This window comes from Arachis stenosperma, chromosome 3 (genome assembly GCF_014773155.1).
Source record: "Arachis stenosperma cultivar V10309 chromosome 3, arast.V10309.gnm1.PFL2, whole genome shotgun sequence".
NCBI classification, from domain to species: Eukaryota; Viridiplantae; Streptophyta; class Magnoliopsida; order Fabales; family Fabaceae; genus Arachis; species Arachis stenosperma.
Window position 1 is genome coordinate 3,639,659 of NC_080379.1, and position 26,929 is coordinate 3,666,587.

Genomic DNA, 26,929 nt, shown 5'->3' on the forward strand with positions numbered 1-26,929 from the left:
GATAGTTTTTTATATAGATCTTATTATATTTGGAGGTATTCATTTAAATTATGTTTTGTTTAATTTTATATTAGTCTTTGTTTGTATAGTAATGTTTTAAATATATCTGAGAGTACTATATTCTGATGGTCTGTCCAATAGTTTAGCCTCATTATAATTATTTTATTAGAATTTTTTTAATCATAAAAACTATATTTTTTATTTTTTTTATAATTTCATCTATTTTACTGGTTCTTTTTTTACCTCCTAATACACTTTGTTATATTTCTCTTGCTGCCATTATGCTTTTTACCTTCAACGCTATCGATTTTATCACATCCATCGTTACAAATTTTATTTAGTTTTATTGTAGTTACTACGTTTACATATAACTTTTACCTATATTTTTTTCTCTTTAATTTACTTATCCAATTAATATTTTCATGGTTCTTTTACTTTTTTTTTAATTTATTCTCAATATTTCACCTACAAAGATAGTGTTCTATCTTTTTCTCTTACCAAGGAAGAACTAATTTTTTTCATATTATATGTATTTTTTTAAATATATCTGTACCTATTAATGATGAATTGAAAAAGTCTAATATTTTGTTAAATTTATTTTTTTTAAATCAAGATAATATTATTTTTTAAATTTTTAAATTATTAATTATACATAATATTATATTTAAAATTTGAGTACATGAATATTTATTTTTAAATTAAACTAAAAAAAATAAATTATATTACAAAAATATAATTTATTTTGACTTCTATAATATCATTTGTTTGGCATATGGCACTGGTTATTTGATTAACATATAAAAAATGTAACATATAAATACTTGCTGATAATTAATTACGATGGAGTGAAAAGAATGTAGAAGGAGAAGAAAAAAACGAGAAAGAACAAAGTAATATAATAATAACGATTAGACAATGATAGATATGCGTATAGAGAATAATAATAAGAGAAAGAATAGTGTTTGATATAGTAAGGGGATATAATAAAAATTATAAATTAATAATTTAGAAAAATAATGAAATTAAAAATATTTAAAAAATTAAATATAAAATAAAAAATAAAAATAAAATATTTAAAAAATTAAAAAAATTTTAAAAATTAAATGTTTTATGTCTTACTTTTTTTTAGCAAAACTTTAACAACTCATAAAAGTTAACGAAATATATGGTTATAAATTAAAGTGATAGACAAGATTAAAATTTGCGATAATAATACTTGGTGATAATTAATTACGGACGGTCAGATGAAGAGAAGATGGAAGGAGAAAGAAAAAACGAGAAAGGAGAACAAGGTAACATAATAATAATAACGGCGATGAGACAATGACATACAGGTATGTGTATAGAAAATAATAGCAAGAGAAAGAATAGTGTTTGATATAGTAAGGGATATAATAAAAATATAAATTAATAATTTTAAAAAATAATAAAATTAAAGATAATTAAAAAAATTAAATATAAAATTAAAAAAAATAAAATATTTTTAACAATCGAAATTAGGCATGAAGATAGAGAATGCTTTGAATATAAATTTTTATCTCGGCTTCAAATTAAACACTAATTAAAAATAAATAATTAAACTTAATAACGTTTATAAATAGTTAATTTGTAAATAATGTTTCTAAATTTTTATTTTGATTTTATTACACATCATTTTTAATTGAATAATCTTGAAGGGTTTATATATTTATTTTCATGGTCAATAAATCTGACAGTTTTCCAAGACTAAAGAAATTATTGATAAGAAGATGTATGCTGAATTACGAAGGATTTTTTTTAGATACACAATTTTTATACTCTTCTATTTTGTTTATTAATTATTCTTATATTTTGATATTTAAAAACGAAAAAAAATAAGCATTCTCATTTATTCTATTTTTTCAGTATTTATAAAAAAATAAAGACCTTTTTGTATGTAGATTTATATTTTGGCCTACCACTTAAAAAAGATGAAGACAAATATAAATATCCATGACATTTAAATAAAAATTATCTTTTATAAATAACTAACATGTATTTTAATTTATATATACTTTTTTGATTCAGAATAATGTTATTATCATTATTTTCTGAATGATATTTTAGTTTATAATAATTTTAATTTTAATAAAATATTATATAAATAAAGTCACATCAACATTAAAATAAAAAAATACTTATCTAATAAATTTAAAAAATAATAATATATTAACAAAAAACTAACATTAATTTTTTAAAAACAATAGAAAAGCGGCTGAACAGAGTGCCTGTTGAGCCGCTAGTAGCTAATAAAGAAAAATAATATTAACATTGAAGACATATAGTATTATATATATATATATATATATATATATATATATATATATATATATATAAGTAGAGAAGAAGAGAATATGAAATTATTGAGTAATCTAAAGAAAAATAAATATCATAAGAGTAAGAAAGAAAATGAAAAAAAAATCCTAAACTATAATAGTAAGACACATGAGAAGTAGAAAAAAATAGTTAAAAGTAATTCAATTAAAATCAAAAGGATTAAAAAGTAATTTAAGTCAAATCTTCTTTTTTATGGTTGGTTGAGTCATTATCATTTACTTTTTCACTTCCTTCCTAATAAATACAATTACATAGTCACTTGCTACGTATATTTAGCAAAAGTGGTAGAAAAAAAAAAAGAGATATGAAATTATGTGAGGATGGATAAAAAAATTATATAAAGTGAATATTGATTTATATAGTGATATAACAAAAAGTAAATATAAAATGTGAGAATAAATTAGAATTTAACTCAATTTATACCTATTAAAAAAATTTATTAACATCGAAAGAATATAGAAACTTATATAAAATTAAAGAATAAAAAAATATAAAAAATAATATTTAAAAAATCCTATTAACATTAGAAGCATAGAATAATCTATATAAAATTAAAACACAAATAAAATTGATATATTACGTATCAAATACAATTTAAATATGCAAATGTAGTCCAATAATAAAATTTCTCTTTCTAAGGAGAAGACGCGGGTTCGATTCCCACTATACGCCCTTTTCACTACTCAAAAGAAAATGATGACTCTTTCTTAAACCTAATAAAAAAACTATTTGTTGCATGGCGGTTCTAAAAAATAGCATCTCAAGATCCGAAAAAAAACTGTATTAGATGCATGGACCGCACTTGAGATCCAAAAAAAAAAAATTATATTAGATGCGTGGCAGCTCGAGATATAAAAAATAAAAATTCTTTGTAAAAAGAAAAGTTTTTGGACCGCAATCACTATCACTATATTAGATATATGACAGTTTCAAAAAAATGCACCTCGAGATAAAAAAAAAATCCAAAAGACTCTTTGTAAAATGAAAGATTTTTGAACGGCACAATCACTATCACTATATTAGATGCATGACGGTTCCAAAGAAACGCACCTCGAGATAAAAAAAATCTTTGTAAAAAGAAAGATTTTTGGACAGCATTGAAAGCTTATTCATTAGCGGAATCACTATCACTATATTAGATGCATGATAGTTCTAAATAAACGCACCTCGAGATAAAAAAAAAAAAAAACCAAAAAACTATTTGGAATAGGAAAAGGTTTTTGGACAGCATTGAAAACTTATTCATCAACGCAATCAATTTCTACGAGAAATTTAAAAAGTTTTTTGTATATAAAAAAATACAAACGTTGGAATATTCTGAATTAGTTAGATTCTATTCTCTAATAGAATATAAAATTTTTATATAATATTAACTAAAATAATTTCAAATAATTATATTTTTTAATAAAATCAAAGAAACGGCATTTTAAATTTATTTTTATTTAATTTTAATAGAATATTTAAATAAAAATAATTCTATTAAATAAATATTTATACTTATAACTCATATAAATATCTATTTTGGAATCTATTTATTTTATTAAAAAATATTTTGAATAGAATACTAAATTGGTGATCCAAAAATAATAAATTTTTGAATTTTAAATCTTGTCATCCCTATCTCTTACTAATACGTATTGTAGGAGAAGTAATAAGGGATCAATTGAGACCAATTCAAATCGGATATATATATATATTATTTTAAGAATTTATTAATTCTTACATATGTTTATCAAACTAAAAAAAGGAATTGTGGCTATCAACTCAATTCTTTAAATATTTGTGTAAAATATTAGTAAAAACGAAAGAAAAAAATAAGTGATATGATATTATGTGAACTAGAAGATAAAGAAGCGGTGTCAAGTAAATGTTGATTTATATAAAAAAATATAAGAAGTTGTAAGTATGAAAGAAGAGGATGAATTATGTTTTATTACTCAATTTATACATATTAAAGAGAAATAACATTAACATTAAAACTATATCACATCTTATATAAAAATAAAATAGTAAGAGACTATAAAAAACATAGTAATCTAAAGGGATAAGTACTTTTTTCGTCTCTAAGATTTGATGTCAAAATCAAAATCGTCCCTAACATTTTTTTGTTATTAAAATCATCCTTAACGTTACAAAACGTTATAAAATCATCATTTTCTACTTCAATTTTATTTTTTTGACCAAATTACCCTTCATTATTAATACAAATAATATTTAAAAAAAAAAAAAGCAAAACCCCACCCCACCCACTCCCCAGCATCTCTTCGGTCTCTCCCCCCACCCCTCCCCCAATCCCCTTCCTTCTACTATTCACCATCACCCTCTTCTTCTCACCTTTGCCGCGGCAATTACCACTGCCGGAGGATACCCACCCCTCCTCCCCTTCCTCTTCTCACTCTTCCCTAGTTTCCTTCCAGCTTCTCACTCTTCCCTCCTCCCCTTCCTCTTCTCATTCTTCCCCAATCCCCTTCCAGCTTCTCACTCTTCTTCATTCTACCAGGCAGACAAAGCATAACAAAAGGTAGAAGTCAGAAATTAAATTAACAGCAACATAGCCATCACCTTTTTCCGTTTACACCTCCTCACTCTTCCTTTCCTCACCACCATCACCACTACCACCATAGCCAAATCATCATCATACAATTACTATAATCACAAGCAATTACTAATTTACTATAATCAAAAGCAGTATCACCAATAATAAATTAACAACAACAATTATGAAGGTGAATCAACAATGAAAAAGCAAAAATAAAAGCAGAAGCAGAAGTAGAAGCAAAAGGCAGAAAGTAAAAGCAGAAAAGCAGAAGTAACAACAGGACTCGATGGCGACAGGACCTCACTCCAGTGGCGGCGACGGTACATGGCTCGGTTTCTTCCTTGGGAGGCGCCGAACCCGCAGATAACCGCCACTGATGACAATGTGAGGAGCAGAGCCACCGTCAGTGATTTCGCGGAGCGGAAGGGAGAAGTGCATGACTAATCCACCACCATTCCTGGTGGAAGTCTTCCCTTGGAATCGAGACGGAAGACAAAGCGGCGAGGGCTTGCAGGGGTAAGTGGCGGCTTCGGAAAGAGGCAGAAAGAACTCGAACAGCGAACAGCGGAGGGTCGGGAGCTGGACGGCAGCGGCGATGCCTCCATGCAAGCTTGCGACGGCCGGTGGCTGCGGGTTGGACACAGGGGCGGCAGGTGCACCTCTGAGGCAGCCTAAACGATGGCATGACCTCCCCCCTTCCCCTTCCCCCTTCTTTTTCCCTGCCCCCACCCTCTGCGTGATTCCCCTTCCCATTTGTTTTCTTTCTTTTTTTCTTTTTTATTTTATTTTATAATTTTTTATAATTTGTTTTAATTTTTTAATTATTTTTATTATTTAATATGGATAATTTGGTAAAAAAAAAAATTGAAGTAGAAAATGATGATTTTATAATGTTTTGTAACGTTGAGGATGATTTTAATAACAAAAAAATATTAGGGACGATTTTGATTTTGACCTCAATCCTAAGGGACGAAAAAAGTACTTATCTCTAATCTAAAAAAAAAATGACGTAAGAGTGAAAAGAAAACTGAACAAGAATCCTAAATTGTAACATTATATAATAACCATAAGAAAGAGTGAGTATAAAAGAGGATGAATTATATTTATAGCTAATAAAGAGAAATAATATTAATATTGAAGACATATAGAAGACATATAGTATCCTATATAAAAGTAGAGAAGAAGAGAATATAAAATTATAGAGTAATCTAAAGAAAAATAAATGTCATGAGAATGAGAAAGAAAATGAAAAAAAAAATCCTAAGCTATAATAATAAGGCACATGAGAAGTAGAAATAAAATAGTTAAAAGTAATTCAATTAAAATCAAAAGGATTAAAAAATAATTTAAGTCAAGTCTTCTTTTTCATGGTTGGTTGAGTCACTATCATTTTCTTCTTCACTTTCTTCCTAATAAATACAATTACATAGTCACTTACTACATATATTTAGCAAAAGTGGTAGGAAAAAAAAAGAGATATAAGATTATGTGAGGAGGAATAAAAAAATTATATAAAGTGAATGTTGATTTATATAGTGATATAATAAAAAGTAAATATAAAATGTGAGAATAAATTAGAATTTAACTCAATTTATACCTATATTAAAAGGAATTTATTAACATTGAAAGGATATAGAAACTTATATAAAATTAAAAAAAAGAAAATATGAAAAATAATATTTAAAAAATCCTATTAACATTAAAAGCATAGAGTACTCTATATAAAATTAAAACACAAAAAAATTGATATATTACATATCAAATATAATTTAAAAATACAAATTAGTCCAATAATAAAATTTTTCATTGTCAAGAAAATCCAAAAAAAAAACTATATTAAATACATGACAGTTCTAAAAAAATGCACTTCGACATACAAACAAAATTTAAAAAATTCTTGAAAAAAGAAAAAGTTTTTGGATAAGCATTCAAAACTTAATCATCAACGCAATCAGTGTCACTATATTAGATGCATGTAGTTCTAAAGAAACGCACTTCGAGATAAAAAATTATAAAAAAATTTTTGGAAAATAAAAGGTTTTTTGATGCCATTGAAAGCTTATTTACCATCGCAATCAATTTCTATAAAAAATTTAAAAAGTTTTTTTGTATAAAAAAATACAAACGTTAAAATACTCTGAATTAGTCAGATTCTATTCTCTAATAGAATATAGAATTTGTATATAATATTAACTAAAATAGTTTCAAATAGTTATATTTTTTAATAAAATCAAAGAAACAGAATTTTTAAAATTATTTTTATTTAATTTTAATAAATCTTTAAATAAAAATAATTCTATTATATAAATTTTTTTACTTATAATCAAATAATATTAACGAAAAAGTGATTTGTCTGGCATTAACTTTAAAAAAAGAGCTTAAAAATATTTTTGAATTACAACGTATGTCTATTCCCTTTACTTTAAATGGTTTTTGAAATTCCCCATCCATTGGTACTTTTAAGATTAATTGTGATGCTAGTTATTTTGGTTCGGATGATAGTGTTAGTTTTGTTTGTATTATTAGATATTGTAATTGGAGTTGGCAAAGGGATGTTTGAGAATGATTGAGAGTAATAGTATTCTTCAAAGGGAATTATTTGCTATTTGGAGAGGATATCTCTTAGTTTGGGATGTGGATCAACGAGATGTTATTTGTGAGACGGATTGTGTGGAAGCATTTAATCTTGTTACTCAAGATGGTTTTGGGTTTATTGATCCATTAGTGCTCAAAATAAGAGATATCATGCATTAGAATTAGCGTATTGACTTTCGTTTGATTATGAGAGATGCAAACATGGTGGCAGATACTATGGCAAAGATGGCGATGAAGTTACAACTTTCTCATGTAGAACTTCCTTCACCTTGAGAAAAGTTTAAAAATAATTTTAAACAGGACCCTCTATTTAAGCAGTTTTTTTGTTTTTTGTTTTTTGTTTAATTTATCTCGGTCAAAAAAAAAACCAAAGAAACTAACCTCACTTTAATACTTAAATTTGACTTGCAATTTAATTTGGTCCCGAATTTGACAGAATGTATCAAATTATTCTTCAATATACTTTTATCATTAAGCTATTAATTGAAGATTGGTTTGAAGTCTAGACTGATGTTTATCGTGTTGGAATAGTGAAAATAATGTTTTTGTTTTGAGAAAAAAATGAGACTAGAAATGACATAAATGACTGCCAAAACCAAGGCCAACATCATTTCCAATAATTTAAAAGAAAGTAAAAAGGAAAGAAATAAAAAAAAATTAAATAAATTTTTATTTTTTTAAATATATTTAAATAAAAATAAATAAAAAATTATTACAAAAGAATAATTTCACTCTTATATTATAAAATATATTAAAAAAAATAATATTAAAATTAGAGAAACGTAATAAGTTTTTTTTTTTCATTCAATATTAAAGAAAAAAAATTGGTAGATCACTGAATCTCGTCTACTTTTTTATATTATCAATTTTTTTTCTCTAATTTATAATTTTTCTCCACAACTAAATAATAAAAATAATTATTTTCCTTCTAATTTTCTTTCTTCCCTTTTTTTTTCCTTCTCATTTCTTCTCAAACAATATTAGCCTTAGAGTAACTGAAATATACTTAGGTGAATAGGTGCTAACTTTATATACGAAACTAGAGTGAGATTCGCGCCATGCGTGGAGAGATAGATTATTTATACTATATAGTATATTTTAATAAATGTTATATTAAAAATATTTTAAAGAACATATTATAAATAAATTTTGAAATTATTTATTTTAAAAAAAGACATAAATTATTTATATTAGAGTTATATAAAACTGTATTTTCATTTTTTTTCATTTCTCAATTTACATTAATGGCTACACTTTATCTTTTTTTGTAGTTTTTTTGTTCGTAAATAATTAAAAAAATAAATGAATAAGAATGAAAAATATATAAAAATGTTATATTAAATTTAAGGAATTTTTGACAATTAGTATGAGAGATTAAGAAATGAAGAGTAGTAAGAGTGTTAATATGTATAAGTTGTAGAATTTGAATATTTGTAATTGAAATTTTTTATAATTATTATTATTATGACACTTTTAATGTATGCATGTTTATTGCATTTAATTAATACTTGATGTTTCAATTGAATAATAATAGATAAAAGTTTTTTGTTTTAATTTTTTAAAAATATTTTACTAAATAGTGATTGATTGATTTTCATCTTTTGTCAAGTCATTAGAATTGCTGATGTGGCATCATTAGCAAAGAAAAGACGGCTTAAACTCATTGTGGATATTATATTAAATTTAAGGAATTTTTGACAATTAGTATGAGATATTAAGAAATGAAGAGTAGTAAGAGTCTTAATATGTATAAGTTGTAGAATTTGAATATTTGTAACTGAATTTTTTTGTAATTATTATTATTATGACACTTTTAATGTATGTTTATTTCATTTAATTAGTACTTGATGTTTTAATTGAATAATAATAGATAAGAGTTTTTTGTTTTAATTTTTTTAAAATATTTTATTAAATAGTGATTGGTTAATTTTCATCTTTTACCAAGTCTTTAGAATTGTTGATGTGGCATCATTAGCAAAGAAAATATGGCTTAAACTCATTGTGGAGAGAGTTGATATCAGCTTTTAAATAGATAGATAGATAGATAGATGCAAAAGATTTCATTTTCATCCTACATAGCAAACAATTACAACAAATTATACGATTTTTTTTCTATTAATTAGCTATGAGTAGCAACAATTAGAATAAACATGTTATAAAATAATTTGTACTCACCTAAAGTGAAAATTGAATTGGCAATACTTCTTAATCTAAGATATAGCTTTCTCTTCAAGGATTATAAAATTATTATTGAAGTAATTTTTTTTTCTAAAATTATCCCATGAAGTATTAAAAATACAAATAGACTTCTCAATTTCTTTCTCAATAATTTGATTTAACTAATGGATTGGACAATCTTATTACACAATAAAATTGAAAAGATATCCATATTTTTTTACAAACTACAAAATTACTATTCATGTGATTTTTTGACCCAAAAATTATCTTTTTTTACCGATTTTTATGATTTTAAATATAATACAAAATATTTTATTTAAATCCTACGATTCGTAAACAATTACAAAAGAATTTTTTTCTATTTGTACCAAAAATCAATAAAAAAAAAGAACAGAATATGTTATAAGACTCTTTTGTACTAACCTGAACTGGAAGCTAAATTGGCACTCCTCTTCGATCGGAGATATTGCTTTCTCCTCATTCTTGCTTGTCTAAATTGGATAGATCTAAGTGTTTCAAATAATTGTATTTCTAGATTTTTAAAATAGGCATCAAAATCACCTTATGAATCAATTTACAATAAAATAAAGAAAGTGTAATAAAAATTATGTTAAACAAACCAAGCTGCAGAATCATATGTTAGAGGCACATATCTTCTTGTCTTCTTTTTTTTGAAAGGATTGCTCTACGCCTCTTTAATCTAGCAATTTTGGGTATTAACTCTTCTAGTCTGTACCACTGCAAATCCTTCTACAACAAAGAGAATAAAACATGATCAAAGAATGATAATCCATTCCAAGTAAATTGTGGAAGCAATATTGCACATGTGGAATAACAATTTGAAAAAGAGGAACACATAAATGTAAATTGTGGAATAATTTTAAATGCACATTAATTTTAGTTCTGACTGTTGGACAGAACCCGTTAAAAAAAGAGAAATACGTAAACCTGTGCTACTTGCAATGATTTCACAATTAAAATATTATTTATAACAATAGAATGAGAAGAGTAAACGACAAATTTAAAAATCTTTAGAAAAATATATGGGAAGAATGGTGACGTTGGCCTGAGATCGAGAATCGAGCTCCGACAGAAAACCGCAACAGGAGGAATGAAGTTTGGTCTGGTTTCTGTAATTTATGTAATGCGGAGAGGTGCGAAGAGGAAGAGGGTTTCTAGAAGTATGAGAAAGATAAGGGGTTTTTTGGGTAAATGTTAATTTGTGTTTTTGTTGTTTTAGAAATAAGGATTGATTTGGAAAAAGTTAAGTTGTTCGTTTTTATTATGTTTTTTAGTTTTGTTTTGTATTTTATTTTTTGTTTGAAAATAAGAGTTGATTTGGCAAGATTTTATTGGTTGATTCTAATATTTTATCAAGTAAGTAATATTGCTGACATGGCGTTCGTAGAAAAAGAGGAATAACTTTAAAGTAATGTAAGTAAACTTGTGTATCTACTTTTATATACTAAGAATAGATTGAGACCAAATTAAAATGCTAGTAAAATTTGAAAAACCAAATTCAACTTTTGCTAACCAATATGGATGTGCCAACACTTTATTAATAAATAATATTATATACACTATTTGTGCGTACACATCTTTTATATATCTTTTTTAATACATCTTCATTTGATTAAAAAAATAAAAAAAAATTATCATTTATACTATAATATATATGTGAAATTATACGAGCGTCATTTTAATTTTTAAACAACTATAAGCCAACAAAAGTCTTCATCTTAATTCCTCGCCCCATCTTTAATATCCTCGGTTTTATTTTGTAAAATTAGCATATTTTGTAAAAGACGTATTCCATGTCACACGTTCAATTTTCAATTGTAAGGATAAAATTGAGTATCCTATGACGAAGCATTGAATGGTTATGTTTACTCGAGTCTTCTAACATGTTTTGTCATATTTCAATGAACTTTCCTTATGCTGACACTTGGTGTTTATAACATATTTGGTTTCTATTTTGGAACCTCAAGTCAAAACTATAGTTTGGACAAAGACAACAGAATCAGCATTATTCCAATTGCACAAGATCATTGATGTCAAATCAATGAACTATTAGATTAATGATTCGCCAGTTAAAAAGAGTACCACAATAATGTCAAAAATCAGAAGCAACATCTCCAGCCTAGTTCCCCAGTCCGGTTTGTCTTTAAAGAAAACTGGAGAGGCCATTCCAATTTCCTAAAAGATGTTTACATCTCTGCCATTTTCTGTTTTTCTTTTGGGGAAACAACTCTTGCCTACAAGTAACAGAAAGCCAAAAACTCTTATGACTATCTTAGTTCCTTTACTTCTGGTTCCTTGTAAGACCGAGCCTTGCCAAATTTTTGCAGAAGACGCGAAGTCAAATCAGATAAAACACGCATCAAGTATCTCATGAGTGCATTCAACTGAGCGAAAAGAATTTCCGCTAATAAATCAATTTCTGATTGGTATTGCTCGTAAATAAAAAATGCAGTGAATGCAAATACCAAACCTGCATAACACAATTCAGACTAGGTAAAAATGAAAGCTCTGGAAGCCATCAGAATGTTCTAGAGTTGCAAAAAAAGAATCCCATACCTATCCCTACAAATGTTGTCAACTTATGCGCTGACAAGATCAACTTCAGAAAGTAAAGTGGAATTGCAATCTGCATTGGAAGATAGAAAAGTTAAACCCTCCACCAAACCAAAAGATGGAACCAAAGCAGAATACATGCATCCTCAATAAAAGGATAATGCTTGCATAACGTCAACATATAATAACAACAACAACTACTACTACAAAATAAATTGCATTAAATAAGGAAGAATTTAATATCCATTTTTTTTAAGGAAAAGGAGGTCATAATTTTTACCTTGAAGAACGTCAACCAGTCTTCCCCTTGACGCAGTCTCCTTATAGTTTTATAATTGTTGTTCCACTGATTCACTGTAGTTGTAATTGAACCCTTCATTTCTGAATTAGATATCTTAAAACTAGAGGAGGATATCCTTTTTGTTTGAAACCCAAATCTGCCATGAAAGTGCCATAAAGTTAGTGCTTGTAGAAAGTTTTCCCTTTCCACAATTCTACCCCAAGACAATTTCAAATTAGTTAAATGTAGAAATATGGATCAACTCCTATGCTTGGCACTAATTGTGGTTAGACATGACCAGCTTATATCTTTATGCTGAGATACAGACCATATCACTCCACAATACTAATAATCCATGACCAAAAAACAAAAACGTTGTTTGGGTAGAAACTGAGGGAGGACCAACTGATGAACCATCAATCAACAAAGAAACAGACTAATTAAAACAATTCTGATATGCAATGCCAGGTGATTGAAAGCAGCATGAGTAATTTTCTAAGAATCAGACAGGAATATAAGAGCCTCAGTCTTTATGAGAATGCACTTACAGGTTTGCTGGTAGAGTACCCCATCCAAAGAGAAGAAATGTGACAAGCATCAAGAATTTCGCAGCAGATGATATAAAAGTGCTTCCAGAGAGGAAAAACCAGTAAAATAACAAAACCATCACAATGAAACATGCAAAGGATGTCTTTTCATTTCTCCACAACAAAACATCAGCCACTGAAACAAAAAATGAAAACATTATTTTGGCTTGACAAAATGTTATTGAAGACGATTCAGAATAGTTTGCAAATTACAGGTGTATCAACAAAGATTCAGCTTAACTATGTGGGGCACAACTTGTGATTGTAAGAACTTATTCAGAAAATAAACCCATTTGCTCATCAATTTCAGAGTTTGTCATGAAACTGTATTCCAAGTAACAATAAGTATGGAAATACCAAAAGTAACAATAAAGGAAAAATAAACTACTAATGCAATCTGGAGGATGCTGGGAAGCAAAGGTGGCAAAGTATGCAAGGGAGTGAAGAACAAAGGTTTTCATCCTACCTTTATATTAAAGAGAAACAAACAAACAAAAAGTTTTGGGGTGTGCTGCCAAAATTTTGTTCTCTCACGTTTTTGTTGCACCATAATTTCATAAGATCCTAAAGTCACTTCTCATTCTAAGTTTCGGCCAAGGGCTAAGCATTCCCTTTTAAAAAAATAAAAAAATAAAATGAACTACACAATTTAATAGGCATGATGTTTATTGTTGCAGGTGGTGCACTACAGCACTAGTACTGATGCCAGGGTTAACATAACTGGTATATGTACATGCACTATGCACATCAAACCAAATTTAAACACCCATAGTTGTTAATATCAAGTTGAGAGGAATTATCAAGAACTTTATTTTTTAAAATATTAATAGTTCTCAATTTCATTATTAGATAGGAAAAGCTTTATACAAATCATGTACCATATTATTTTCTAGTGCTAATATGTATGATTTTTTATTTATTTTGAAAGAGTAATTTTCCATTTCATATTCATTCACCATCTCTTTAAGTTATGCATGGATGCAGTTCCAATAGATCAAACTTCTGGGTCATTTTCAACAGTTTTACAGTAGGAAAGAATATAGATTGGTAGCGTCTATTCTATGAAGGAAAATGGAAATTAATTTAGATTGGAGAGGGTCGTACCATAGTTATAACTAGAGATAACACATTTTAAAATAAAATTGACGAGGAGGGCAATTTAAAATTTGCAGAAGTTCAAATCAGTTTGCTTTTTGGAGACAATTGATTGTAATGAATTAATGTTGTGGTATCAGATAGAGAAGAGAAGGAAGCAATACTAATGCTAGTCTATGTATGCCATAATGAGCTTAATAGTGAAATTCAGCTAGTCCTGATGATGCATGTTTCACTTCTGTTATATGCATGTAATCACTTCCTCTCTTTCCCCATACTATGTGCTTTTTGACAAAAGTAAGCACTTCTCTTCACTCACATGAGACATTCATGACATGGGAGCTCCATCATACCATAACATGAACCATATGAACACCATCAACCAACGCTTGACACTTGGCTCAATGGATTGCTTTCTCTTCAATCTTTATATTTTAAGAGATTTGCAAATTATGACTTCACTATTCTAACATGATGGGCCAGAGGTCCATGCAATGTGCCTCAAACCATTCCATTTAATTCAACAGTTGCTTTGCTTAGGTATATAATAACATTGTAAAATAAGAGAATGCATTATGTTCCAACCTTTTCCACCTCCAAGCAGTTTAGCTGCTTTTGACTGTTCAGTGGAATCACAGCATCCTGAAATAGATAGCTCTCTGGCTAGATGAGAGAACGAATCTATGGTTAATGTGATCCCTTCCTGTGTTATCCAATATCAGGGAATATTAAAGAAAGTAAGAGAAAAATTTTCAATACCATAGATGAAAACTTCCAAATAGAACATCATATCTGTTAGAACAATTTTAAACTTTAAAGCATCATAGAAATGAAAAGAAAGTGATTGCTACTGGTTGATCAAGTATACTGTTTACAGCATTCGTAACTTGTCAAATACTATCTAAAAAAAAGTGATTGATCAATTATAAGAATACATCTTTAATTAATGTCTTAACAACAAGATTAACAAAAATAAATGATAAAAAACTGAGATATATGTAAGAAGACCATCTACTTTAATTTTCTTGTTTCTATTGTCTGTGCATGCAGGAAAGAAGTGGCCACTTTTCTTCAGTAAGCCATCATTCCATTGCAACACATTTTGCCTCTTTGAAGGTTGCAGTCATACCCCGACATAATTCATATTAAAAAGGCCAATAATGAAATTTAAGAGAAAAAAATATAAAGAAAGGAGATGGTGATATATACCTCAAGGGAGATTATTGGTAAGTATGCAAGTTCTCTCCGAGCGGCGGTGCAGCTGAAAGTTCTGGTGTGTGTTGCTAACTGAAAAAAATGAACTAACAAAGGATAACTGAAGCCTCCGGACCCCAACTTGTCATGCATCCACTTTAAAACTGAGAGAACGAATTGCACCAAATTGACAGGAAGTTTGGTGAGTGGCCTACAATTAATGCAAGTAATTATGTGTCTTGGTTAAAAGCATAAGAGGCCATAAACCACCAAAAAAGAACAACCAGAAATAGTTTCTTCTGCCTCCAGCAGTGAATAAAGCAGCAAGCCAGAGATATAAATATCCCAAAGAATGTCAATAAGACAACAAAGAGATAGGCCAACTTTGCTCAGTGCCTTAATGGAGGAAATATACAAGACCTAGTTTTACAAGACACAGATTATCTAGAGGATATGTGACATATCCTAGATTGGCAGGAAAGAGCTAATTCAATGGTTTTTGTGATAGCACTTTTCCAAAGATATGAACAGAGGAAATCTTATGTTACAAAGTCATTCCCCCCTTCCCAAAACTCCCCCGAGTGAATATTGTTAAACATAAACAGAAAACATCAGAAGGATTCATAACAACCCATATATGATATATCAGAACAGGTTGCTTATGTTACCTTTGATATCCAAGACCTTCCAACAAAAGTGAGAGAAATTCCCAGAACTTCATAGGCTCAAAATTAGTAATAAAAAATGCCTGAAGATCAAAAGTAAACACCGTTATACATGAATTGAACATCGAATAACAGTGGATAATTGAATTGTATTATACCTTTCCAGCCACAGAGACTGTTTGAAAGTTTAAGGCTTCTTCTGCACATATATGGGCATGAGCAACATTTTCATAAAAGGTAAAGTCTGACATATTATCGCCAGTCCCTATAATATACTGAAATGAGAAATTGTTACCGAAAGAAAAATGGATAAATAAATGAGAACATGACAGCCTGCATGCCAACTAATATGAATACACTATTTCAATAAAGATAGTACGTACAATATTATGTTTACAAACATATGCATATGAAATGGGTATTAGCTCAAACAGGTCTAAGTCTTAAAACTTCAGTACAAAAGACATGACAGAAATATCAATCACAATCACTGATCCAGTGATTCACTAGGTCAGGTAAGCTTCAGTAAAGACACTAAGTTGAAAGGCATAGTGCAGATTTAGCATGAAGGTCTTTCGTTTTCCCTGGAAATGTTAAAACCCTTGGCTTTTAGAAAAGGAAAAGGATGGGGGGGAAAAACTTGTTTTCATTTTGCTTTTTGAAATGACAATATCTCGGTCCTTCTTTTGGAGAAAAATAACCAAACAAACATGAAAAATAGAATACCAAGATGTTCCATGAACGCTAATTTGGTCCATTTGGCACAGACTTGCAAGGAGAAAATATGGAAAAGGGGGACATTTGTTAAACTAATTAGCAATTTTCATGTGTTCTGCAAAAGTGACACAGGGTATTCATTTCAAAGTTCACACTCAATAAAATGCCGGAAAAGATATTTTTATAAAGTTTATCATTACTAGTGAGAAAATTTTGTTCTGCACATTTCAGAATATCTTCTATAAAGTCCAACAAATAACTAAGACAAATTGGTGAAAGAAGTAAAACACCTTTGCAAATCCAAATCTTGCCAAGTCAAGAAAAAATGGCACAAACTCCGTGTCACCAGGTCCAAAAACATTACAAGGACGAAGAGCACATGTCAACAAGCCATCAATGTCATTGGCACTAAGGATCAATGCCTCTGCTTGAGCCTTAAAGTCACTTAACACGTTTTCAATCTGCAATTCACATCCACCTATTAACACTCATTTGTTTGTAAATGGGAAACATCTAACCCTTTTTTCATTAAAAAATAAAGTGAAAAGCTGTCTCAACAAAGCCATACTTTCCATGGATATGGCAATGATTCATCTCCATTATGTATATCATGGAAACCATCAAATACTACATCCGCAGAGCTGTTATAAATCAGGCGTTTCACTTTACATTCTCTGCAAGCACTAATGACATTCTTGGCACCTAAACGAAATATCAAAACAAGTCAACTTCCAGCACAAAAATTCAAAAATTACACCATAATAAGAAATTTACCAATGCCAATAAACAGGAAGATGTACCTTGCACTATAAGAGTATAGCAACTATAGAAGTCATTCGGATTCAAGCCAGCAACATCCATATAAAAGACAACCGAAGCACCTTCGATAACTGCAGAATTTGCATTTCCATAGCCGTCAGCAATATAATATATCTAAATTGGCTCTGTTTATTTTCGTATATATGATTACAACATGTTATCAATATTTTACGTTCGAAACATATCATAATCATAAATCTAAGAAATAAGCGTTTTGTTTTTCCAGCTACAACTGCATGGCAAACGTAATTCAAAATCATGAATTAATTGAAACAGGTATACTAATAATTAAGAGAAAAAAAAAACAAATCGATGTAAAGATGAATTACGATCACGTTCCTACATTACTATTCGAATCAACAGAAACATAAAAGAGGAATGATTGAGGCGTCTTGTTTTTATATATACCTTTGGCTACGTTGAGTTTATCCCTAAGTTCGAGGTGAAAGTAAGAGGCGCGAGCAGAAGAGAGAGCATCAGAGAGAAGAGACTCGGAAGCGTGGAGCTGAATTGACTCGGCGGAATCGGCGACTCGGACGATCCAGTTACCGAAATTGAGAAGCTTAAGTACCAGCGATCTACCGAGGAAGCCTCTGCCGCCCAAAACGACGCACGTCTTAGGGTTCTGCAAATCGGCGAACCTGTCGTCCACCGCCGCCGCCATCGCCGATAAAATGAAAAACTATGAAGAAATCGTTAACGTCAATGTCGTTTCATGGTTTAATTTGTCGTTCGATTCAATGCGCAACGCATAATGAAGGAAACAAAAGAAGAGAAATAAAAAATATGTGTATATATATTGGAAGAGAGAGAAAGAGAGAGAGAAGAGTTTTGTTGAATGATGGCGTGAGAAGCATATAAGCGGAAGCGTATACCCGTGGTTTCTTCTTCTTCTTGTGGTTTCTTTTCTTTGGCGCGGAAACTGTTGCTCCGCTTTATCTTTCGGAAACAGTACTCTAAACTAGTGTCTGAAAATAAAATATCGTCCTTTAATTATTCGTAATTAGATTTTTTTCTATCAAAAAAAATATTTAGTTAATTTTAATAATTTTTATATTATAAAAAAATTAATTTTTAAATTAAAAATAATATAAAAATTTAGTTATAAATTTAATAGAATTATAAAAATTAACTAAATAATTAAATTTAAAATATTAATTTAGACTTAATATATTAATAAATTATAAATTTATCACTAATTCACTATTTATATAAAATTATTTTTATGAAAATATAATAATTGGGATTAAATAATTTGATATATTTAATTAAATTATATTTTAGTTAAATATGTAAATAATATTTTTATATAAAAATATTTGTATGTGAATAATTATTTTAATAGATATTAAAGTGACTACTAGTTGTTATTTTTTTATTTTCAAGTGAATTGTTTTTTGGATTCTTGTGTAATAATTATCTAAATTATTGTTCTAAAATGTCGTTCATCTTTAAATTTTGTAAAATTTAAAATAAACGACTTTTTCTTCTGTTTAAATATATCTACTTAATTTTTTAAAAAAATAAAATTCTGTGCTAATTAAATTAATATAATAGAAGAGTGAAACGAAGGATGACAAAACAATGATAATAGAAAAAGCAGAGAGAAAAAATAAAGCATCTCTTAGACAAGGCAATAACGCAGCTAAGTGAGGAGCTGAGGACCTATGAATCTTAATTGTTATTATGCCATTAATCTTATAGATATGATTACAATTTTTTTTTAATTTATTCTCACTTAAACATAATATAAAGCATCCTTCATTACTATGTGAATTACTACAAAGCCACACTAATATATCATTGTGAGAGAAAAATTGAACATAACAATGGTTAGATGAAAATGGGTCTTTTCAAAATGATGATTATAATAATATTCACATCCTGATTAAAGTAAAATTTGTCTAAAGTCACTACTATGATAAATCACTTAATGACTTTTGTTAGTTTGTACTTTGCCTCATTCTCATTTCTGAATAAAGTTGTTGGCCTTCTTTTGCATTTATATGGATAAATTTAATTTTGATGTACTTTTTAGTATAAAATAATTTTATACGTTTTTTTAATTACGTAATGTTATATCAATAAAAATAACTATTTTTTATATTAACTATGTAAATAGTCATCTAAAAAAATAAATATGATACGACTGTATGAACTATTTTATAATATCAATGTATTAAAATTAAACTTTTACATGATATCAACCATCAACCATAATAATAATGATGCTAACACTAATGGATCAATCAACTACCATTACATTTAAAGTACATTACATAATAAAGAGATACATTTTGATTTCAAACTTAATTATAGTAGCTAGCATCATGACGTGAATAGGCATATGTTAATGCAATAGTTAATATTAAGAAAGAGATAGTAGTTATTTTTAGATTGATAACACAACCATAATTGAGGTTTTAAATTTTAATACTCTGTTTCCGTTAGTTTATAATAAAATTAGCCAAATTAACCGTTTTTCCTCTAATGAATTAATTTCTATGTATATATTATATTATCTTCTAATTTATAACTTGATATGATTTTCCAGATAATAAATACTCAAATATTTTACTGTTGTCATAATATATTATTATTATTAGATGTCCATATAATTCTTTTTTCAAAGTGTCTACAAGTTATTTTTTTAATATTTTATAATTTTGATAAATGCAACCAATACTAATTAGGGATAAATTACTATGTGTTGCCACCTTATCTTGCAAATTTGTACGAGTAATGTCAAATGAAATATATTCGGAATATTGTATGGTTACTCACATGGTGTCAATTATTAGATTATATTTAAGTAAAATTCCCACTTAATTTAACTATTGATATCATATAATAAGTCCTCAGTAGGCCTAAATATTTGCTGAAAAATCTAAAATTTTTTTACTAATAATAACTAGAACTTTTTAATTAATGCTTTAAAGACACAGTAACGGGCATGCATATCCAACACCTAAGTAGTCACCAAAAAAAAAATATCCAACACCTAAGTAGGAGTGGTTATCCAACTATTCTCATCAATAATAATGCCTCCAAATATGAGATAAAATGGGGGCAGGTGCATAAATAATATTAAATATTTTCTGTTAACAGAATAGAAGATTATATATAGCACATAGTAAAGTAAGTGTGTCTTATATTCTTGGAAGATGTTGATGGTGGCATTTGTCAATTGTCATTTTCTTTTGAAGAGATGAAAGCAAAGGTGGTATGGTGAGGGGGATGGAGATGTCCAAGCAACCAAAAAAAAAAAAAAATAATAAATATAAATAAATAAATAAGGAAAAAAAATATTTTGGTTAGGTGAATCAATCCATCAACTTTAAAAGGTGTGAAAGCTAGTTCCACCATAACATGAGTAAGGCATATAGTGCTACTAGTCCTAAAGTTTCATAATATGATTATAATACTCCACATCAATTTGTCTTCCTCTAAAGTTACTCAAGTCACTTCTTAAATTGAAAGGACAAGGAAAATTGAATGATGGCATTATGGCCAACGGTCAATATATTGTAACAATGCTTAATTAAGTAAAGAATTCAGCTAACATGTACTTTAAAAATATATGATAAAGTTATTAATTAAATTTTTTTATGAAAAAGATACAAAATATAAATTTTTAATATATTTATTCTGTATTTATTAAAATAAATTATTTAAAAGAACTAATTTGCCCAAGATCTGAACTCCATTTCAAGGTCTACCGCTGGCCAATGGATTGCTGCATGCAATGCGGGCAGAATTCAAACCCCGACATTTGCTTAAATGGACGAATAAGTTGACCACTCGACCAACCTAAATTGGTTAGTAAAAATTTAGTTGAATACATAGATAATGGTAATTGTTTCACCATTGATCAATTCATTTCAAGACACATGCATTTGAATTCAAATTTTGATTGGTTAAATTATACATTTAATATTTTAAAATTATATTAAAAATATAAAATCTTAAACTTTTAGTGAAAACTTTTTCTTTTGTTTAAACACATTTTAACCAAATTCATCAAAATACTATATATCTCTAGCCCTGACATTTATTGTTTTTTTTTTCTCCCCCTTGTATTTACTACCATTAATTAGTTTATGTTGGTAGCTAAAGAAACAAGAATGGCCCGCATTTACTAATGTGACAAATGGTCTATAATTAAAAACTAGAAAAGTCAAAGACTAGTATTTAAGTATTTAACAAAATGATCAAATCAATCTGGTGAACTATTTATATCAGCAAACCAACTTGAGCTGGTCGAATGGTCAGCTCATTCATCTGTTTAAACAAGTGTCAGAGATTGAAATCCCGTCTTGTGCATATAGCAACTTATTGGAATGAAAAGTAGAATCGGATTAAAAATGGCAATTTTTCTATTATAAAATAAGTCATTTTCACTCTATTGAAACACACAATGCATCATAACATTATATCTTGAAAAAAAAATATCAACTGTATATAAAAGAAATTATAAAAAGAAGTGCATAAAACATTTCTTCATATGATCTAATGTACAACCTGGTATTTATGTCACAATAACACTATGGATCAAATCATCAAAACAGAGTTTTCTTAAGCAGCAAGCATATGCTAACATGAGGAGAGTGATGACTAATGAGATTCTTCCATTCATGATCATTTTGTGACACCAAACCTTAATCTAGTTTACAAAGATAACTCTCAATTTAACCCAAAAGAGAATTATATAATGCAAAATTATATTGAGAAGATAGCATCAAGTAAACAATATTCCCTGATGGATGCATCACCTCTAATCTATACAGCATAAGTATCCTTAGCATTTGAAAATTTATAGATAAGATATATATATATAAAAAAATTTTCTAAAAATTATCCTTCGCTTGCCGGATAATTCGCAGCGCTTCTGCATCATCTGCCGTGACTGCAATATTTAACTTCCGCCGGATTTTGGTGCTAAACGTGCGAAGGAATGGATTGCAAGCCTTTTCTACCTTCAACGTAGTTGGAATCTGCAGTAAAATTATCAATTTTGTCAAAGCAAAATACAAAGATCCAAAGTATACTAATAATGAACAATAGCGACAGATTCGCGAAAAGAATGCACTTCGAAACTCTGAATTACCGTCGGCAAGCCTTTATTCCTAAGGTGTGCTACATGTGCAGCATACAATTGAAGTTCCTCGTTTTCGGGTTCTATAGACAATGCAAACTCAGAATTACTCTGCAAAATTTCAAAGAACCAATGTCAAGGACTTAAGGTTTCACCACACTTAAGCTTAGAAAAGTAGCAGGGAAGATTTAAGATGAAAGCAGGAGAAACTAACCAGTGTGTGCTCATGGCCACAGTATATATTTGTATTATCTGGCAAAGACATGATCTTTTTAAGAGAAGATAACATCTGTAAACATGGATAAAATTATGGAATTGTCGAGCAAAAATGAGTCAAAAAGGCACCATACTTTTAAAACATGCAATTGTATATTTGTATTCTCAAGTTGCAGATTATTGAATGAAATACAAGCTTTGAAATGAACTATGGATCAATTATTCTCGAGTTTCCAAATCATATACTTCCGGAAAAGGGATAAAGCAAGATATACAACAACACACGAAATATATATTGTGAAATGCAATGACTTGTAACAGAAGAAAGAAATCCAAATCCTAAACAAAAAGGATAGAAACTAAATATAACTCAAATCAACCTGTTCAGCGGTTCCTTCAAAGAGCTTGCCACATGATAGGCTGAACAAGGTGTCTCCTGTGAAAATCGCTCCGGATCCAGGGAAGTAGAAACTTATGTGACCTGCTTATAATATACAAGTCAAGCTAAACTATTAAAAACTAATGTGAATCGAGGTGCAAATTAAGAGTTCATTCAATACAAGAGCAAACAAATAACAATTTAGATTTCATGGAGTCAAAATTTCAAATTAGATGACATGGGGAAACTGGTCGATATAAAATCATATTAAATAGACAAGTAGACTGAAGAAGACTAGAATAGCCAAACAAGAAAACATTGAGCTGATTTTTTTTTTCTTTTATCAATCGATCTTAGAAAAATAAAGTAAATAACAATACAAATCAGTTATGAATGTAACCTTGGGTGTGACCAGGTGTAGCCATTATAAGGACCTCATGGCCTGCAAACATCCATGTATCTCCATCACTCAAAGAGATATCGATTCCGGGAATTTTGTCATTGTCTACTTCCGAACCAATTACCTGCAATGCAACAGGAGAAGACTTAGAAATAGTCGAAGTAAACCTCACTTGAACTCTGCCCATTACATATAGGTGGTTCCTTGTTCAGAAGGCTATACTTTTTAGGTATATCAGTGGCAATGAAGTTTGAACAAATCAATACCTAAATCTATCACCAACAACATGCTCGGTGTCCCTTGTTCAGAAGGCTACATTATTTAGTTAAGACGATTTTAACATTTTGCAAAAAGTGCTTCTAGAAACGTTTATTGAAAATATAATAAACTTCAGCAGAAGAAAAAGTATCATACCTTTGCCCCATACCTTTCTTTCAACTCTGTATTTCCACCAGTGTGATCATGATGGTAGTGAGTGTTCAGTATATACGTCAAATTTCGATCTTTCTTGCTCAAAACATCTATGATAGGTGCCGCTTCAGAAGGATCAACGACACCAACTGTCCCGGTGTCTGTATCATGTAAAAGGTATGCATAATTGTCCCCAAGGCAAGGCACCTGAAAAATTAAAGGAAAAAATAAGATAAGACAGGTTAATTTTCAAGCATGTTGCCTCGAAACATCTTACTAGATTATGTGACTAAATAATACTAATCCAATTGCATCATGAACCTGAAAAAGTAATAAGAGATATCTCACCAATTCAATCTGCAATGAGGAGGAAATGTTCACTACACTGCAAAACTGGTCTACTCTCAGTGACCGACTCGCTCCGCGCAGTGTTTTCAATGGTAAAGAAAAGAGTCTCATAACTCCGTATAGAAGACTCTTTCGAATGCAAAGTTGTCTCACATCTGGCCACACGCAGAAGCCATTTCTATCCTAAACCACATAATAGTAAACAATAACAAAACTATTACAAATAAATATCAATAGTCATCTCTTTTGGCCAAAATAAAAGTTAAAATGGAATTAGAACAGGGAAACTTGATAGAGATTAGCTTTTTCTTATAACATAGAGACATAAGTGTTAGATTACAAGAACTAATAATCCACCAACAATGACAATAAATGCAAAAGGGTAAGCCATTATATATAAACAAACCGATCAAAAGTAATGATATAACATCCTAAACACTAAATTAAGTAAAATATTGTTACAATCAATGAAACTAGCAATGTCAGTATGAATAATACTGATGCCACAGTTAGATAAGAATTTAAGAAGCTGCATGACAAAAAGGCCTTAAAGATAAGAACCCAATCACCTTAAAAGCTAAACTACAAAAGGAAATCCAAACACTTCCAAAGTTACAAAACTATAATTGGAGTAAAATCAGTTCATCTTCATTGCTACCAAGTGCCAACCAAAGTTATAACCCTTGTAAGAGGCTATAATACAATCAAAATAATGAAGTAGATCATCATCAAACTCTCAAACAGAGGGTGCAGTAAGTCCCTCATAAAGTAAAGGGAAAAAATTCCCTATTTTTTTATTTTTTTTTAAAAAGACTTCTTCACGTATATTATCTTTTTCATGAATTTACCTTCATGGGATGTAAAACAATTCCAATCTAAGACCAAAAAAAAAAAAAAAAAACTTCATAACTCATCAAATGTGGTACCACAAAAATAACAAGAAGGAGAGACCAAAAGTTTTTTTTTTTTTCCTTCTAGTGACAAACAAAAAGGAAGAACTGTTTTAGGTGTTCATATTCTCTTGTTCGTCCATACAATTCAGCACAACCCAGAGTTTTTTTCTTCCAAAAAATGAAACTTTAGTCATAGAATTCTCCAAATTTTGTGAAATAAAGAGATAGAAAGAAGGGAAGAGAATTGACAAACCTCAGAGGAAGAAGGGAAGGTGGGCATTGCAGAAGAAGGCTTAGAGAGCATCTCACTGCATCTGAAATTGTGATTGAATTGAATCGGAATTGAAATGAATAAATGAACGAAAAGAGAGAGAGAGAGAGAGAGAGAGAGAGAGAGAGAGAGAGAGAGAGAGAAGCAGTTATGTTGTAATGTTGGCACACTCTTTTAGTTTACTGTTGAAAAGGAAATTGCTTTTTCTTCCTACCACCCTTTGTCCTCCACCATCTTCATTTAAACCCCTCTTCTTTTTTTTTTCTGATGAATAAACACCCAAAATTTAATTCTAATTTTTTATATTGTAAACTTTGATCTCCAATAAATTTATTTAATAGTTCCTTTTTTTTATTATTTTACAACCGTTCTAATTTATTTTAGAATGTGTTTGTAAAAATTTAATTTTCTCATAACAAACTATTATAAATTTATTTATTTAAAATATATTTTTTAAAAAATTTTTATAGAATAAAAATTTGTCAGAAATCAAAATATCTTTTCTAAAATTCTTTAACATTAATTTGAGTTTATTCTTTTTTAACTTATTATTTTTTTATTCTTTTAAAATTAAAATAATACTATCAATATAATATTTTTTATAGTATTTTTTTGTCTGATAAGTCAAAAATTAATTTATCATGAATTTAAACTTTATTTAAGAATCTGTAAATAATTAATAAGTTATTATATATATATATACAAAATAAAATTTAAATTCTTAATACTTAATTACATAGATTAGTAAAATAACACTAGAAACTACTCCTACTACTACTAATGAAGGTTTAGTAATGAATCTAATGATGATCAATGATCAAATTTAATTTATTGCGTCACACGTGAGACGCGTATTCTTGTATTTCACGTGGACAACTAGTCCCCTTTTTTTTTCTCTCTTAAGATTCCAATAATTATTTTGTTTTTGGAATGCAACCCACTCAATTTGATGTTAACCAACCGGTGTTCCTTTTTTTTAGGTGAACCAACAAGTTTAATATGACTAAGAAATAAGTAATGCATTGATTGATACAATGGTTTCATTTTCAACATCCAAAATAAACTATAAAGAGAACAAAGAAATTATATCTTGAAAATTTATCAACCTAATCATATAGGGTAAAAAACCATATTAAGTCAAATGAGTCAAAAAATAACGTAAATACGCCAAAGCAAAAATCGTTTCAGCAATAAGCCAGACCGTATTTTTATATAATTCGAACCAGCTTGGTTCGAACTCTAAATGGTAGTAAATCGAACCTAGTTAGTTCGAATTAGTTTTTTTTTTTTTGTAATAAATCGAACCAGCCTGGTTCGA

The 26,929-nt window shown here is 28.7% G+C and overlaps 2 protein-coding genes across 2 annotated transcripts; both read right to left on the bottom strand.

Annotated features, from left to right (window-relative positions):
• Positions 1-11,693: 11,693 nt before the first annotated feature.
• On the bottom strand, positions 11,694-18,522 carry LOC130966609 (3beta-hydroxysteroid-dehydrogenase/decarboxylase). Its single transcript, XM_057891425.1, has 12 exons — positions 18,007-18,522; positions 17,580-17,669; positions 17,348-17,481; positions 17,070-17,240; positions 16,221-16,337; positions 16,066-16,145; positions 15,413-15,608; positions 14,789-14,906; positions 13,070-13,244; positions 12,522-12,678; positions 12,245-12,314; positions 11,694-12,158 (listed from the first exon to the last, which is right to left on the bottom strand). Exons 1-12 carry the CDS (start codon positions 18,260-18,262, stop codon positions 11,956-11,958), a joined length of 1,767 nt encoding a protein of 588 aa, XP_057747408.1. The 5' UTR covers positions 18,263-18,522; the 3' UTR covers positions 11,694-11,955.
• Positions 18,523-22,084: 3,562 nt separating this feature from the next.
• Positions 22,085-25,815, bottom strand: LOC130967666 (probable hydroxyacylglutathione hydrolase 2, chloroplastic). Its single transcript, XM_057892625.1, has 8 exons — positions 25,594-25,815; positions 24,448-24,630; positions 24,103-24,306; positions 23,689-23,812; positions 23,290-23,390; positions 22,908-22,982; positions 22,706-22,804; positions 22,085-22,592 (listed from the first exon to the last, which is right to left on the bottom strand). The coding sequence occupies exons 1-8, from the start codon at positions 25,642-25,644 to the stop codon at positions 22,446-22,448; spliced, it is 984 nt and encodes a 327-aa protein (XP_057748608.1). The 5' UTR covers positions 25,645-25,815; the 3' UTR covers positions 22,085-22,445.
• Positions 25,816-26,929: the final 1,114 nt, after the last annotated feature.